This window comes from Micropterus dolomieu, linkage group LG19 (genome assembly GCF_021292245.1).
Source record: "Micropterus dolomieu isolate WLL.071019.BEF.003 ecotype Adirondacks linkage group LG19, ASM2129224v1, whole genome shotgun sequence".
Lineage (NCBI taxonomy): Eukaryota > Metazoa > Chordata > Actinopteri > Centrarchiformes > Centrarchidae > Micropterus > Micropterus dolomieu.
Window position 1 is genome coordinate 21,151,446 of NC_060168.1, and position 17,718 is coordinate 21,169,163.

Consider the following 17,718-nt stretch of genomic DNA (forward strand, 5'->3'; position numbering starts at 1 on the left):
GGCCAAATAATATTAAAATTAGCCTCAACTTACTGCTTTTTGTGCAGCTTCAAGTGTCGGGATGAGAATGGAAGTTGTTGTTGGTCTGTTTTTTTTTGCCACAGTGTAGTCTTTAAAGGGGTCATATTATGCTAATTTAAATGTTCATAATTTTAGTTATAATACAAGAATATATTTATATGGTTTAATTTTCAAAAAACACCATATATTTGTCATACTGCACAATGCTGCAGCACTTCTTTTCACCCTGTGGGTTGATTGCTCCAGTTTAGCAACTGAGTTAAGCATCTCACTTCTATTTGATCTTTGTTGGGAGGTGCACATGCACAGCACTTATTTAAGGACTACTAGCAAATCAGAAGCAGAGTAGGGCTGGTCCTGACAAGCATAACCAGTGCTTCGCTTCAGCAGTACATATTCCCTAACCAGCTTAGCAACCTAGACTGGAGCAAAGTGATCTTTTCTACTTAATGTTTTAACAGTGCACTGTCTCTTTATCACAGTAACAACTTTATGTCCATTGACTGCCTGGAGAGTATACAGGGTTCGCGTTACATGGGAGTCGTCAATGGGAGCTCAGCTCCCATAAGGAGGGTCTAAGTTCCCATGGAAGCAGTAAAATCATGCATCTGTGGGGGGTCTCTACTTCTTTTCAACTACCATTATTTTGAATCACAAATAATGTATTTTTCATTGTAATTAGTAGCTATTATTTACATTAATCAAGATAAACACACTTAAATGAACACACTTTCCTAATGAACTACGCTGCGCATCGCATGAATTGCATAAAATAATGACACTTTAATATTACCAAAGGGTGGAATTTCGGTCTCTCCTTGAGCAATAGTCTTTGATGGCATTTTTCAGGCGATTGAAACAGATTGCCTAGTGTGAGTAGACCTACACCCTGTTGCAATATCACAGACATCTGGGGCAAGTAGTGGACTGCTGCGTGTGTTTGAGAGAGGGAAATGATGAATCACTTAATAAGCAATTCTCTCTCTCTCTCTCTTCTCCCCTTTTCCCTTTGCAAACCTATAACATGCACAAAAAAGATATGTAACACAATAAAGGAAAGGGAAAAAGCCAAAAGGCGTAATATGACCTCTTCACAGTAAACCTAAACGTGATCATGAGAATGTCATTTTATTTTGTCTGTCTGCTGGTGTGCATTGCCAAACACACCTTTCCCTCCTGCCTACACATGATGATTGGCTGCGGTCAGATTGATTCAAACTAACTTTATAGTCAGGAAAAGGAAGACTTGATTTGCTGCACACATGATATTTAATCTTTGAGAATTTTGTTGTTGTGATCAACGTGGAGCAAATTTGAACTACTTTCATATAGCCTACTCTTGGGCAAGTTAATCTATTAGAATAAATTAAGACAAAATCTTTATCTGCAAAGTAACTGTAGTTGTCAGATAATGGAGTTAAAAGTGAAAACATGGTATAAACATGGATGTAAACAAGGATTTATATATTTAGTATGAATCTATCATTCTATCAATTTATCAATCATTATCAGATTCATGACTTGAGTCCACCACTTTGTTTTAAAGAGTGTTACTTTAATAAAATAGAAATTATATTAGCTGGTCATACAAATGTCCAGATTAAAAACCAAAAAGCTAAAACATTACAAATCACACAAAAGATAATTTTTAAACTTTAAATACCACAATATCAGTCATTAAACAAATACATCAGTTTAATTTAAAAAATGCTAAATTGCAGTGCATCTCACAATCTGGTATAGCTGCTCAATAGAGACTGCATAGGTGGAACATTAGTGTGCAAGTCTGCTTTGAATGGAGTGAGTGCAAGAGAGATTAAGTTGCTCAGATGATGTTGTGGAGAAGAGTGACGGACAGAGTGGTGAGGGTCAGCGAGAACGAACAGACAGATGCGGAAGATCCAGACTCCATGAAGGGCTCTGTGTTTCTGAGCATCCAGTCCTTCTCCTCATGTAGTCCCTGTTTGTCCAGCTCAGGACCTACCAGCCTCTGGATCGTCTCATAGTATTTATTCAGCCACTGAAGCTGGAGGGAGAAAAGACCACTCTGTTTTTAGGTTAATTTATGCTTTTCATTTAGAGATGTAAAAACCCCAAGTATCTTTGTTTAATTTTTCAGATAAATTGGATGAACTTCCAAATTTTTTAAGAATGGATAACACATACAAAAATATATAAATTTATATTACTGTAAAACTTCGATCAATAGCCTGGTCTTTTATTTGCTAAAATCACTGAATTGACCCTGCCTATATTTGGGACAGGTGTCCATATGGGACAGGCCTTTAATTCCTTTCTCACAAAACTGAAATAGGCTTTGTTGTATATTACTTAATTGTATAAAAACTATTATATCAAATAATATCAATTACACATCATTCATTTGATCTACCTCTGACAGACAGCTTGTGCACTTTGTAGCAAGGTAACGAAAACACGCACATCCAACAACATGGTGCAGGAAGCAGAGAAAAGTGGCAGAAGTTAGCAGCTGTCTAATTGAGACCTGTGTTTATTTGTCAAAGTGTGGACCAGGCCAGTAGACTGGGTAGGCGGCTATTTGTGACTTGTTTTATTGTTATATTGCAATACTGTATGTTCCTGGTTGAAGGTCAAATATGGTGTTCCACAGGGATCAATCATTGGACCATTTTCTTTGTGTAGGTTCTGCCACTTGGTCACATCTCCAAAAAATGCTAAATTAATTATCATTGCTATACTGACAGTGGTGGAAGAGGTACTCATATTGTTTACTTAGGGGGCTTTCACACCTACCTCGTTTGGTCCGGACTTTTGGACTTTTCAGTTTGGTCCGAACCAAAAGGTTGGTGTGAAACCTCCCACGGACCATTGTCCGGACCAAACAGATGAAATTAGGTCCGACGAAAAGAGGTAGTCTTGGTCCTGATCAAACTGAACCATGGTTCAGTTTGTTTCTGGTGTGAAAGCATTTTTTGGATGGTTTGGACTTTCAGACTATTTACAGGAAGTTTGGCGGTTGACATGTAAACCGGAAACAAGCAAGTGCACCGTCTCCCGTGACAGATCATCTTTTCGACAGCCACTATAGAAGCACACTGCCACATACATCTTTGGTTTCTCCTGAAACGGAGGTGCAGAAGAATTGCTTGCTGTCTTCTCCTCCTTTCCTGTCGGCGACGTTATAATGTTCGCACAATGAGGACGTTTAATTCCGAATTTGAACTAGCCTTCAGTATAGTTGGTGCTGCAGATAGTAATGCCATAATAATAATAATATAGTGCCAATGCATATGTTAATTTTTTTGTCATTCATTCTTGTCAAAGATACCCGGTGAACTGTTTAATAAACCAATCAATGTCAAGTATAGGGAGACCCCATAGCAGCCCACATAGATGATGACGACAGGACGCAAGTGTGTCACGTAAAGTCCTGTGCAGTCGCAGAATTGCAGTGTGAAACCCTAAACATGAAACATGAACATTGCTTCGGACCTTGATGCGGACCTTCGGGTGTGAAAGCCCCCTTAAGTAAAAGCACAAAAATGTAAAAATACTCAGTAACAAGTAAAAGTCCTGCATCCAAACTCATACTTAAGAAGAAGTACATATATCAGCCTTGTGTGTATATTTGTACCATCAGCCAAAGTTTCTGCAGAAAAACGACTCATGGACTGACACATTATTATAAAGGTGACCGCATTATATTGTTAGTTTAGTCCAGTGGTTCCCAAACTGGGTGGCCCCTACATTGGATCACAAGAAACATCTGAGGGGTCGTGATATGATTGATGCGAAAGAAAAGAAGACAAAACAAAGCTCTGTTGACTTTCGGGAAAATTGTTTTTTAAATTTTTGTTTTTTTGTGGTCTGTTGGAGAACTTTGCCTCATTGGGTCTTATTTAAATTAAGCAATCTGAGAAATTCAGAAGGGAATTGTCTCTTTGGTGGAACTCCTGACAACTCAAAGACATCTCAATTATGACAGGGGGCCCCAACCAGACACAGTTTTTCATGATATAAAAAGGTTCAATTCCACTGTTTTAATCTTTGGCAATGTATTGTATTTTATATACAAAGTCTTGCATTTTTAAAATGTGAAACAACGTTAATTTGTAAAGAAACCAGCAACTACCGCTGTAAAGTAAATGTATTAAACTGAAAATGTACTTATGTACAGTGCTTGAGTAAATATACTTTATACTATATATATAAATATACTTCTTTCTGTTCTTCTGATCTTAATTTGGTTATTGTTGTTGGAATAACATTCTTAACTTCATATCCTCAAACTTGTTGTGCCACAGACTCTTTGAGTGATGTGCACTATAAATAAACTGAAGTTGAAGAAAACAAGACAAACTCAAAATTAGCTAAAAAAAACTCCGTTCTTCTTTGTGTGAACATTTTGTAAACACAATGTTATTTTTTGTACAGTGATGCAGCAGAAATATCTTTGCCTTTCCTTTTAGAATAAAAGAAACAAAACACAAGTTGATTTCACACGTGGTTTTGTTTTCTGAAATAATGTTTTGATCGCTAAGCTGCAGAGAAGCTGTGACCTGAAGTGTTAAGGGGGATTTTAAGAGGAAACCAGCAGTTGTAAAGCAGGAAAACGAAAGACTCGGTTGATGTCACATTCTCCTAGACTGAGAGGTATTTACAAATTTATGCAGGAAACTGATCATATCTTTGGGGAAGTAAATTTACATTAAAGCTTGTTACTGGGTATTTATTTATTGTGTCTGGTAACCACTTTATAGCTTTATCAAAAATATGATGGTTAATTTCCAGTAACTTCTCAATATGCAGTACTCTCATAAGAAGTCGATTATGCAGTCAAATACAATTTCCTACCTGTTCTGAGCTGAGGAGAGAAGTGTCAATCAGCTTTCTGTCATATGGAACCAGCGACACAGTCTCAAAGGTCAGGTAGTTATGACCATACTGAGGGAAAGACAAGCACAATCACAAAGAAATTACAGCGACATTGCTTATATTATGCATTAAAAGCTGGAAATAACTGACATGATTATCAATAAGTGTTTGGTTTTGGTAAACCACACTGTATCTACCTTTGTATGTACAGGTACGATCACAGCTACATCTTCAATCCGGATCCCAAAGTCATTCTCCTTGTAATATCCAGGTTCTAAAAGAAAAATCATTATATGTTTATCCCTATAAAATTATAGTAATGTTGTGGATTTATTTTGTTTTTATTTTATTTTGGGTATTATTGTCTTTACACTTGTTAAAGCACTTTGTAACTTGTTTTTTAAAGGTGCTCTACAAATAAAGATTATTATTATTATTGTTATTATTATTTTGAAGAAGAAGAAAATCTCACCTATAGACGTGAACATGCCTGATCTGAAGGGAATGTTGTTGCCCTGAAAGCCCACTGGCCCTGGAAAAATATTACAGGATTAAAATATGGCAAAGACAACTAAGTGAAAACAAACATTTTATTTGTGTATGTACATTTTCAGCTGTTTTAAGTTACAAACTGGGGCGTTTCACTGATATTAATTTATGTTTTGCTGCAACCTCGCATGAAATAAATTGGCAATTCAAAACAGAGAATAGTAATTTGCACACCCGATCCTCATTTGTCCTCCTTCATATCAGTGGGGTCTATTACATTTTGTCAACTTATATTTTGTATAGTTAGTATAATTTTTGTATAGTTAGTATAATTTTTTTAAATAACAAAATATTTATTTATTTATTATAAGATATATTTTGGATATATTTTGTGTCATTAATACGACTGCTTTCTGTGATTTATTCAAGCAATGATCATGTATTGCCTTGATTATGTATCGAGTCGTTGCCTTTTTTAGTCAAATAAAGTTTTGGGGAGCTAAAATCCAGTGTGCAGACACTTAGTCATTAATTAGTTAATTTATTAGCACACTCAGTTGATCACTGAAGTCATTTTTAATGGGAACATTATCTGGTCCCAGCTTCTCCAGTGTGAGGATTTGCCTGTTTCATATCACTGTAAACAGGATCTCTTTCTAATGTGGACTGGTGGTCAGATAAATCAAGACATTTAAAGACGTCACTTTGGGCTCTGGGAAATTGTGTTGGACACAATTTTCTGAACATTTACAAGCTAAATGTTAATATAGTTAATAGAGAAAGTAGTCTGCAGATGAATCTATAATGAAAAAAAATGTTGCAGTTTTACATACAGGGGTCTAAATGTAACTTTAAGGTAACTTCACAGATCCTAGCCTTCTCCCTGTTGTTCTTTCTTCAAAACTGTGCTCAGTTTTTACCTCAGTGGATATTTCAGGTCACATAGAAGTGGTTGCATTGCAAAATTAAATGTGTGCTCCAACATGCAAATTGCTTGCCAGCTTATTAATTTTATCACTCTCACTTACTGAATAAGCACCACAGTGTAATGAAGTTCAATTTGATGTAAAACAGCCTCTTGTACATCATAATCATGATTTTAGGCATCACAGATCAATGAAATCTGCATTTGAATTCTGCTTTAGTAAGATGGGTTTATCCTTTAAAATGTGTTTTTATGTGGTGTCACTGTATCTGAATACAATGATCAATTTCATACTGGGCTTGTAAATTTTGGAAAATATATATCGGAAATAAAAAAGAAAACATAGCCTACACTCATGAACTCCAAAGTAGTTTCCAACACCATGACCTGTGCCGTGGCCATAGTTCAGGCCCACCTCCCACAAGGCCCGGCGCCCCAGCATCTCCATGTTTACACCTGTTGATAAATAGGTGAGAGCACCAATCAAACATCCTGTAGTCACTCACAAAACATTAGCATGTGGGAAAACAGGGCTCCCTAGTGGTGAAACTAGGAAAGGTTTCAGACTAGAATCTCATTTTAAACATGCTTGAATGTTATTTATTCCCACCTCTTGTCCCTGAGGGAAAGATGGTTCGAGATATCTCAATGTTTCCCATGAGCACTCGAGTGAAAGCCTCCTGTGAAGTGAGACACGTGGTTTATAACAGGGGAAATGTTAAAGGAATATTTGGGATTATGTGGCATTAATAGTTTTATGAAAGAACATAACTGCAAAGATTTTTTTACAGCGAAACATCAAATACAAAAAGAGCGTTTCTGGAACACATTTTTATTGCAGTGGAGCGATACAGAAAATCTCCAATGATCCACTGAATTGTGGATGATTAGCCATCTCTTGTGTTTTGACCAAGTAAATGTAAATATCCTATCAAACATTCACACTTTCATTGTAATATCTAAAGTGTAACCTTCTGCATTGCTGTGGGAGTTCCCCAGTGAACTGTCCGAGTGATGTCAGTGGTCCCGTCTCTGATAGTAGTGAGAGACAGAGAGTAGAGATGACTCATTTCAAATGCAAGTGATGAGATGTGAAACTGGAGAGTTTGTGAGTAGAGTGTGTTTTTACTCACAGATACTGGCCACCAGAGTCCACCAGGTACATCTCATCAACTGTCAACCTCCGGCTTGTTTCTTCTGTAGGGCTGCAACACAAGAAAAAACAGGAAATAATAGCAGCAGTGAGTCTCTCTTATGGCAGCTGTAGCACATTTAAAGGACCATACCAGAGTTTTAAAAGCCCAGTAGCGCCAAATAATTTACATCATTGCTGACCATTTTCTAAAGCATGCCTTACATTTTTAGATTGATATCTTATCTCCCAGTTTTGTTTTCTATTTTTCAAGCATTTTGGGGTCAGTATGCTTTTCTTAGATAGCATCTAGTGGAGAGCTCACAAGAAATGAGTAGTGAGAGAAAGAGGCGGATAACAATCAACGAAGCTCCCCAGCCAGATTCGAACCAGGGACATTGTGATTACAGGTCAGCATCTTAAACTCCCAGAATGCCTTCCTTTCAATGCTTTTTGGATACCGTGTCTGTGGGACTCAGCCCATTTATTCATAGTGTGTATACTATATGTACAGTATATATTATCTCCACTACTTTATTCCTGCATCCTGCATTCCTGGCCAATAAAAGTGATTCTGATTCTGAAGATGTAAATTTAAAAAACAAATAGAAAGTTTTTTCATGAATTTCCAAAAACAGCACTGTAGTATTTGTGGAATGCTACTCAAACAAGAGTAAATAATGCATTTGTTGGGGACTATTTTCAGTGGTAGATTAGTACACATCTGGTGCACCAGAGGGTATTTATACAGCAGGAAAATGTTTCATTTATTAGTTTTAATACTTTTGTCATTTGTCTGTTTTGTTTTGTTGAGAAATAAAGTAATCATCAGCCTAATCCTTTAATTAAATGTCTTAAAATGTTTTGCTTATTGTTTGTGGACACAAATGCAAATAGGTATTGTCTGAGGTCTGAGCATCCTTGAACACACCAACCCAAAGAGGTAGAAAAGTCCGTTTAAAACTTATGGAATGCTTTGAAAAAGGAGTTAGCAGTAACACAAGGAACCACATCCAAAACCACACACAGCTATGTTCCTTTAAGGATGATACATGTGTGATCCAAATGAAAAAGAAGAAGAGGAAGAATTTGAATAAATCTCACCTGTAATGGGCAAGTGCAGCGTTGGGTCCGCTTGCAGAGATTGTCTCAAAGCTTGGGCCTCTGCTGTCTTTCTGTTTACTGTAATGATGTTTATATTAGCTGTGCAAGCCAACTATTACATTACATTATATTCAAATTTCTAGTGTCTTTTTACATTTTTAGAGTTTGACTCTTTGTTATACTCAGCGGTTCCCCTCCTCTGTTTACCTTGTGTTCTCTGTCGTTTCCCCATCCTATTGGCTCTGTTTGTCTGTTTCCCTGTGAGTCTGTCTGCAGGTGGGCGTGGTCTTCCCGGCTCTGGCTCTCCGCTCTCACACCTGCACCTCGTTCGCAATCAGCTACCTGTTATCTACCCCGGTCCAGCACGCCAGTATTTGCCAGATTGTCAGCGTATCTCTCGTGGTACACACCGTGGCCTTCTCCAGTAGTGAGTTAGTTGTTTCTCGTAAATTTTCCCTCGCAATTCCTGACACTTGTTTGTTCTCTCCCACTTCCCAGAAACCGCCTGCCAGTCATCTGCCTGCCCACCTGCCTCACCTCAACCGCCACAACTCACCGCCTCGCCCGGACTCCCCCTCTGGACTCGGATCACTCTCCACTCCCACGTTTTCCTAACTACTGCATTAAACTCCCCTTAATAGTATCATCTCTTGATTTTGTCGTGTTTTTGGGTCCTGACTTCTGCACACACCCGTAACACTCTTTTCTTTTATGTTACTTAATAATATATTTTCTAGGCTCTAGCGCACTCATATTGCAACTTTCATGATTTAGCAAGGAGTATTACGTCACCTGCGACATTCATTGGCGTATTCTGCAGCAGTCAGCTCAGTCTCCTTCCCCTCTGGCACTGCCTTCTCCAGCCACATCAGCAGCTGGATGACTGCGACTGCATCCCTCACCTACACAGAACCACAATGACAAACTGACCAGGAGAGTCTCAGCATCAATGACTACAACACAAAACATATGAACTCACTAGTGCAACATGTTGCAAGGTTGTTCAGACATTGTTTGGACAGGGTAATAAATGTATCAGGGTGTGTTCACTGAAGTGTTCAAGCTTGAAGTGAAAACGATTTATAAATGTCCCACCAGTCAGACAGTGAAGACGGATTAATGGATTCCTGGAATGATAATAGCCTCACATTAATGTATTAGAAGCTCATATCTGGTCTTGCAAATTCAACTTCATAAATAATAACAACAAGTGTTTTGTTTGCTCTCATGTGTGCATGTACCCGCTGGTGTACTTGTGTTTGATGTCAGTGTTTCTGAGTGCAGATGACATACATGAGCGTCCCTCAAGATTCGCTGCTCAGTCTCATCTTTCACTGCTTTGGTCGTCAATACAGGAGAGTAGGAGGTTGTCATTAGTTTGTCCTACAGGATGCAAAAATTATAATTATTTATACAAAAAGTATATCATTTGATACTACTTATTCCAATCCACAACACGCAGCAAAAATATTTATCCCAGTAGCAAATGACAAGTGGTGACTTACTACTGCTGCCTGCATGATAAAATACATCAATTCAAACTTTATTACACTGTGTGATACAACATAATTTCAAAAACCATTACATAACAATGACGAAGAACAAAGTTATGCAGTAGAGAAAATATAATGAAATAAAATACCTCGGGTGTAATGATCTCATACAGTGCATAGTTTGTGTACTCTGTGCCAATCCACACTTTAACCCCTGGCATGGCCACATACTTCTTCAGATCATCTAAGATGGTGTTGTAGCTTTTCAGCTGCACACAGAGGGACCCAACACAGGAGGTGTTCAGGTACACCTTCAATTCCTCTGTCACTCTGTCAGTGTGGAGAAAGAGCCTGTGGATGTGGAGATTTGGTTCATATATATAATAGAAAAATGCTATATGTCCTTAAATCCTAGTATATGTGATGGGAGTCGATGGGAGAAAGAAAACCTAAAATGAATTCCACACATAATCCCTGAAAAATTGACTTACCAGATCTCATCCAGTGTGAGCAATGTGTAGGAGTAGAAGAAGGGGTTGTATGGGATATCGTTGCCACGCAGATTGAACAGCCCTGGAAATCAAAAATATACACCACCACTGATTGTCAGCAGCAGCAGCATCTCCCACATTCATTAACGTCATCTGCAGGATCCAACCTGAGCCAAGATATGCTGCTCACATCTAATATTTGTGTACGTGGCTTTTTCTGTGTCCCTGTCATTGAAAACAGACTCGCTAATTCTGAAATCAGAAACCAGGGAAGGTCTGAGGCTCAGCAGTCCTCTGGTGTGGGTTATAAGAAAGATGCTTTTCTATAATTAACTGCTCATTTGCAAAGTTCTGAACTAAATGTCTAGTGTAATCACAGGAAATCAAATCAGTTAAATAACATGATTACTGTTGGTAATAAAGGTTAATCCAATTTAGTGGACAGATAATTACAAGTAACTATCAACCTTTATTTAAAAATTCAATGTATCTTTTTATGTAGTTTGTTTCCTATATTTTTGTCATGTCTGTAATGCATTTTTATGATGCTCATGTCAACAGTATTTTTCAGTGAATTCAGCTGTGGTTCAATATTAACTTATCTAAATGAGCAGCGTGATTTATTGAAACACATTGGATGAGCTTCATGAAGAAAGAGGAGTTACTTACAGGCTGTTTCATCCAGGGCTGATAGCAGAAGAGCTGTTGGTTCGTATGGATTGTCCCTTATCTGATTCCGTATGTGCGCCACTTTCATCTGCCAGGACCTTTCTGCAAACACACATTTTACTTTTATTTGCATCCATGACAATAAACACTTGATGCTCATTTGTGATGGATGTTGAGTTTTGTTATCTATCGTCACTGTAATTCTTATTAAAGCTCTGTTTCGGTCTCCACCGACCTTAAGGGGAAATATTTGACCATTTAGCTACTAAATGTTCTACTATATTCACTAAATTTGTCTGTCTGCCATTTGGTGCTTGACTGTCTGGTACTTGCTCCATAGAGCTGAGGGGAACTGCAGAGTCAGGTGATAAATCTCTGTGAGTCCATCACTAACAGCAACACCTTTCACATTACACGTTGTCATTTGGTGCATCATTCATATAAAAATATTGATTAGTACAGCTTTAGTCCCTTCTGTAAATGTGATCATTCCTACTAAGTGCTGCCAGACAGTACGTCAGTGTGTTTCCCATAACTTGGGGTATTCCTCTCATCTACAGACTGCTCATAACTTTATGGACTTGCGAAATATAAGAACAAGCTTTCATATCCTAACTATGAGACAGCAATATAAAAACCTGTATAGGATATTTTTCCAAATTTGTACTCAAATATGTACACACACACACACACACACACACACACACACACACACACACACCATTAGGTTTATGATGCTCTCCATTTGTTCCATTTGTCTATTCTCCGACCATAAAGACTAATAAGGCCCCTGGGCGCCCAGACAACTTCCTTATCCGGAGGCTTTTCCATTCTCTCAAAGTTAGTATTTGATCTATAAGCCAGCCAATAAAAACACGACTGTTTATTGCTGTGTTTGTGGAGCCGCTTGTTGCCGTCTGTTTGCAGGTATTTATCAGCACATAGATAGGGGGCACCACACAGCCAGACCAGCAGACTGCAGTGTGTGTGTGTGTGTATGTGTGTGTGTGTACAGTATATAAGGAACACACATATAAGGAAACCTACGTATGACTCTGTTGGGCAGGCGGGTTAGGTTGTCAGGTGGGATGGGTGGTCTTTCCTTCCACACTTGGTCGACAAGGTTAGCAGGGATGGACTTGAGACTGCGATTGCTCGACTCCAGATTGATGCTGTAGTCCTCCTGTGTCTCTAATGGAGGAAATTGCAGATCATTACACACACTGAACCGAATCAATCGCAAGTAAACAGTCTGTGTGGCATCCGAAGGGCCCATCAATAATTTTCCATCTACTTGGGGGAGCACTATATTGATGTTAACTTGGAGTGACAGGAGGGATGGCATTGAGACTTACTGAGGGAGAAGAGGAAGGGATCAAATCCGATCTGGCCTCCTGGTGGAACCTCAGAAATCAGCCACTCTGCTACATTGCGGATGGACACTGGGCAACATCACACATGACAGACTGTAGTCAAGTTGTTATTGACTTTAGTAGATGTGACAGAATAAATCCAGTTGGGAAATACTGTGAATGCTTTTTTTCTTTTTGCCAGTTAGATGTGTATTAAATCACATAAATTACATGCTAAGATATCAATATCAATAATTACATTTACAAGCAGATGAATGTAACCATAAGATGTTACAGGATGCTATGAATTAGTGACCCATGTTGCAAGCCACTGGGTAATTACAGTAAAGACTAAAATTATGTCAGAGCTGTCAACATAACAAATCTACACATGCCCAGAGATTTCAGTGCACTGCATCTTAAATAATAAGGCTGCCTTGTCAAATCTCATGGAAAGACCAAAACTAAGTCGTTGTCTGTGGCTCTCAACTTCAGTCACATTTGTTCCCACTGAGGATATAAATCTTTAAAAACATCATATTTTTATGGGCCAAAGAATGTCCTAAAACAGCTAGGCACTGTTGTTTACTAAAACACGAGTAAATAGTACATTTGTAGAGTTTTATATTCAGCAGTGGATTAATACACTCAAGCGAGTATTTACAGCATCTGGGCTTGACTCAAAATAAACTACAGTTGCTGTAATGGAGGAATGTGTCACCCAATTAAAACATATTTTGGACAACAGAGGAGCCCAAAGGCACAGAGGAATAAAATGTATACGACTTCGGGCTACACAGACAATACTTGTTAGTGGGATCACTTAATTTTTTGTGGGATTTCTTGGCACAACAGAAAAATACAGAATTTCACCAGCCTTATCCAGTCAAATTAAGAAACGCATTCACTTAACACAGAACACTCAAACAAATACATAAACATGGCTACTTGTTCACAACACCTGAAATAGCACAAAAAAATGATGAACATGCCAGTCGTTTGTAAAAGGCTAAATGTGTAGCCAATATCTCCCTATAAAATCTGAATCATACAATGAGAACTAAAATGAACTTGCAGTGTTTCTGTATGCTTGTATTATCTGTATTAGCAGCAAGTTTCTTTATGCAGCGTAGTTTGTCAGATCAGTAGTGCAAGTTGCAGTGGGTTGAGCTCTTTCTGTCAAAGCACAAAACCTTGACTGATGGGAGTTGTCAAAACAAGTCATAAAGTGTCAGTTGCCCTATGTATTAAATGCTGTGCTTTACAAATGTGTAAACATCAGAATCATATAAAAACTAGAAAAATGTAAAAAAAAGTGTTTTTTTACAAGACATAAAATGGGGTGACTTTATTTGAGCTATGTTTATCATGTAAATCCTGTAATCAGAGATGCCGCATTTGTCAAGGACTGGATCATCAAAACCACAAATATTTGATCGGCATCCATGTGTCCTGCGTTGTCATAACAAGTAATCACAATATGATCACCCCTACCATCTTTTTCCAGCTCCCAGTTGCAGTCCAATTGTCTCTCAGCTTGAACCCAGTAGCGGCTGTCTGTCCACAGAGCGGCCTTGGTCTGAGTAACTACGGCAGTGCCTGGGGAGAGGCAGGACAGCAGCTGTGTTATGGAGAGTGCAGCAGTGACAGTGAATTACAAGTGACTATAAATGTCAGAGTTGACTTAGAACAATGCGTGATGGGACAGCTAATCTTGAAAATGTGGGGAGAAACAGGAAGGTTAAGAAGAAGCACTGAGGAGATAGCAACCTGGTGATGTGTGGTGGATATGTAATCAGGGCTTACATTATCATTCCACTGTTGTACCATCACATGAGACACTTAAGTAGCAACAGCTGAGCAGATCTCTGGATGTAAAGTTTGCATGTCTGATTCTTACATATTAGAGGCCCAGAAAAGGTGACTTTTCTTTATGGAGGTATGGCCTGATTTAAACTGTGTAGGCTACTGAATTGTCATCTATCTTCTTAGCCTTTCATCCATGCAACAGCTGAGTACAGAATATGTACGATCATTAATTCTGTTCACCAGTGTTGCGTGAAAATAGAGCTCATGATTTAATGGTCAAGTTACTCCACGAAAAGAGAACGATGATGAATGAGAAGATGCAATGATGCAGTGAGTGAAGCGATGAAACGGGGAGTGGGCTGTACGGTGAGGATGTGGGATGAAAGTAGAGGAGCTGCATGACGGCAGCACTCAGATGTAGCGGATTGAGTCATGAAGAGGAGGAGGAAGAAGAAGAAGAGGAGGCAGAGAAGACAAGAGGCAGATAAGGATTGTACCTGCGGAGCCTGTAAAGCCCGTCATGAAGGCCATCCTGGCATCACGTGGTGCGATATACTCACTCTGACAGAAAAACACAGTGGGTTAGGATCTCTGTCACAAACACAGGCACACACACACAGGTTTAAACCCAGATTAATTAATTATGATGGACAGCAGATGTACCAGGTGAGCGTCGGTGCCAGGGATAATATAAGCAGAGATATTCAGGGGAAGCATTCGCTGTCGTAACTCCTGCAGCCGGTGAGTGGTATTTACTGCTGTGCTGGGGAGGTACTGTAACACACATACACACACACACACACACACACACACACACACACACAAAGAGACAGACAGAGAGTGTGAAAAGTCTCCAGACTGAATCAAAACTTGCTAAGAACTGCTGATTCATCCCTTTCTGTATCTCCCACTATAATCATTAACCCTAGCATTTGCAATAATCATTAACTGTAACCGTGTAAAACTCATGCAACATGTTTCGTGATAGAAAAAAATATACTGTGTGACTTCTTGGTGGTCAATTTTATGACTTAGTGTTTTATGACTTAGTAATTTTTTTGCTCCCATTAACAAGTCTTACCGGTGGGGACAGAGAACAGTTCCTCTCAGTTCTCTCAAATGCAACAGCACCAAGCGTGTTTCCTGAAATGAGAAGATGTGGTGACAAGAGACCTTGGAAAGTGACACCCAGTTGTCACCGAGCTGTACTATGTAAGCTCATTTTTAGATCAGTGTAAAGTGCAGTGACTGTCAAAGCAATCTGTGGAATCAATGCACTGTGGTTCAGTCAAAGTAAAGGACACTTGTCGAGCTCAGAGAGCAAACAAGGCGGCTGTACAAAAGAAAAAACAAACAGGATATCAATTACATTAACCACAACTTGTCCAACAAGAGAAATGTAAACAATCAAGATTGTGTAGTTCAATCATGTCCACGTCATGTTTAGAGATGATCTATTAAATGTGTAAAAAAGGGAAGAGAATAAGACAAAGCTGTCATCTCCTAATACTATTTTTATGCAAAGAAATCCAGATCAGTACGCCAACAGGTGAGAGTGACAGGGAGTGTTTATACAGCGTGATACAATAAAACTGATCACATGTACTAAACTGTTACATATGAGCTGTTTTTACATTTTACACCACTTCACAGCTTCTGTCACTATCATAAATAAATAGAAATATTGATAAACACAGGAGCTCAATTAAAGTCTTCACTTGACTTGACTTTCTCTCTCACACACACACACACACACACACACACACAGGTCAATAACAATAAAGAGGACTTTTATTTTACCTGTTAGTGCTGCCAGAGACAGAGCCAAAATCCAGCCACAGGAAGGCATCTTGGCACTACAAGCCCGTCACGAACAGATTCAAACACAGACTGGCTACACAGCAGGTCCTCCGATGTGTATGCAGTGCATGTGAGAAATTGTGTGTGGGTGTCTGCTAGTAATTGCATGACTGTCCTCTCTCTCTCTCTCTCTCTCTCTCTCTCTCTCTTCCTATCTCTGTCCTCCTCCTCCTCCTCCTCTGGCACCACTGACTATCTCCTCTCCCTGTGGACTTCTGATCGAAATCATGTGTAGTGGCTTTGGGGGTGGCTCTTGGTTTTCAGGAACATTTCTTTGCTCCCTGACCTGAAATACAATGTGCCAAGCCACAATGACCACACTCCAGATTTGTTCGTCCCCGTAACTTGCTGAGTTACTCAATGCTTTTGATTGTATCACGATGCAACTCAGAGACTGAGGAATTCCCACAAAGATGCACAGTCATCTGGCACATGTGTTTTTGATCACATAAGAACACACTTGTACTGTTTTCATCGTAATTATTGGCATTAATAAGATTGAGATGCCAATGCTGCATTAAAGAAAGCAGTATTATGCTGTACAACATGCACAAGGCTGTTTACACACAGTGCATGCCTGACTGTGACAGACTGTGTATGAGTGGAGAGTATTTGTCTGTGGACATTTGTAGATGCAGATTTTCATTTTTGTGAATTTTCATGATTTGAACATGAACGCATGTATGAGAATCTATGTTGAATCTACAGATTATGGACAAGTCCTTGTGATCCTAGAGAGATCTCCATGAAAACATTTTTGCTTTATGTATTTGTAAATCCTTGTTTTCAAGCCAAATGTATAATGCCATTTAGCTAAAAGAAGTGTTTGAGGAGGATATTTATTACAGCAGTAATATATCAGTCTGTCTTCAAACATTTTTATACATTACATCTTATTTTATTTTAGTGGAATTAGTTTTACATCATTTTATTCTAGCTCAGTTTAACAAGAGAGTTTGACATTTGGCAAAATATGCTTATTTGCTTTCAAGTTTGTCAAGAGTTTCATTGGAAGATTCACTCTCTTGCCTATCAATTACATATGAAGCTACAAGCAGCAGCCGGTTAGCTTAGCTTAGCATAAGACTGAAAAAGGGGGAAACAGTTAGACTGGCTCTGTCCAAAGTAACAAAATCTGCCTGCCAGGACCTGTAAAATTCACGAATTTATGCGTTATATAGCTACAAAGCAAAATGTAAAAGCAACACTTTAGTGTTTTACGGGGGTATATGCATCATTATTTCATGGCTCAAGAAATTTATTTTGGACAGAGCCAGACTAGCTGTTTCCTCCTGTTCCCAGTATTTATGCTAAGCTAAGCCAACCAGCTGCTGGCTGTTGACTGTACAGAAGTCAGAGTTCAATCAATATTCTTTAATCCTCCTTTAATGTATTCGATGAACCCTTATATTTTTCCTGTTGCTTTTATTATTGTTAGTGTTTCATTTGCTGCCTTCTGTGAAGGACTTTGTATCTACAAATATAGATTATTATTATTATATAAACACACAGGACT

At 38.7% G+C, this 17,718-nt stretch overlaps 1 protein-coding gene across 1 annotated transcript; it reads right to left on the reverse strand.

Moving 5' to 3' along the window:
- Window positions 1-1,559: 1,559 nt before the first annotated feature.
- On the reverse strand, window positions 1,560-16,231 carry xpnpep2 (X-prolyl aminopeptidase (aminopeptidase P) 2, membrane-bound). The gene is made up of 21 exons (XM_046030796.1): window positions 16,143-16,231; window positions 15,424-15,485; window positions 15,006-15,116; window positions 14,840-14,903; window positions 14,028-14,132; window positions 12,537-12,623; window positions 12,229-12,372; window positions 11,182-11,283; window positions 10,513-10,594; window positions 10,171-10,372; window positions 9,822-9,911; window positions 9,321-9,430; window positions 8,529-8,606; window positions 7,426-7,497; window positions 7,264-7,324; window positions 6,903-6,972; window positions 6,644-6,748; window positions 5,351-5,410; window positions 5,076-5,152; window positions 4,858-4,947; window positions 1,560-2,047 (listed from the first exon to the last, which is right to left on the reverse strand). The coding sequence occupies exons 1-21, from the start codon at window positions 16,189-16,191 to the stop codon at window positions 1,847-1,849; spliced, it is 2,022 nt and encodes a 673-aa protein (XP_045886752.1). The 5' UTR covers window positions 16,192-16,231; the 3' UTR covers window positions 1,560-1,846.
- Between the last annotated feature and the right edge of the window lie 1,487 nt (window positions 16,232-17,718).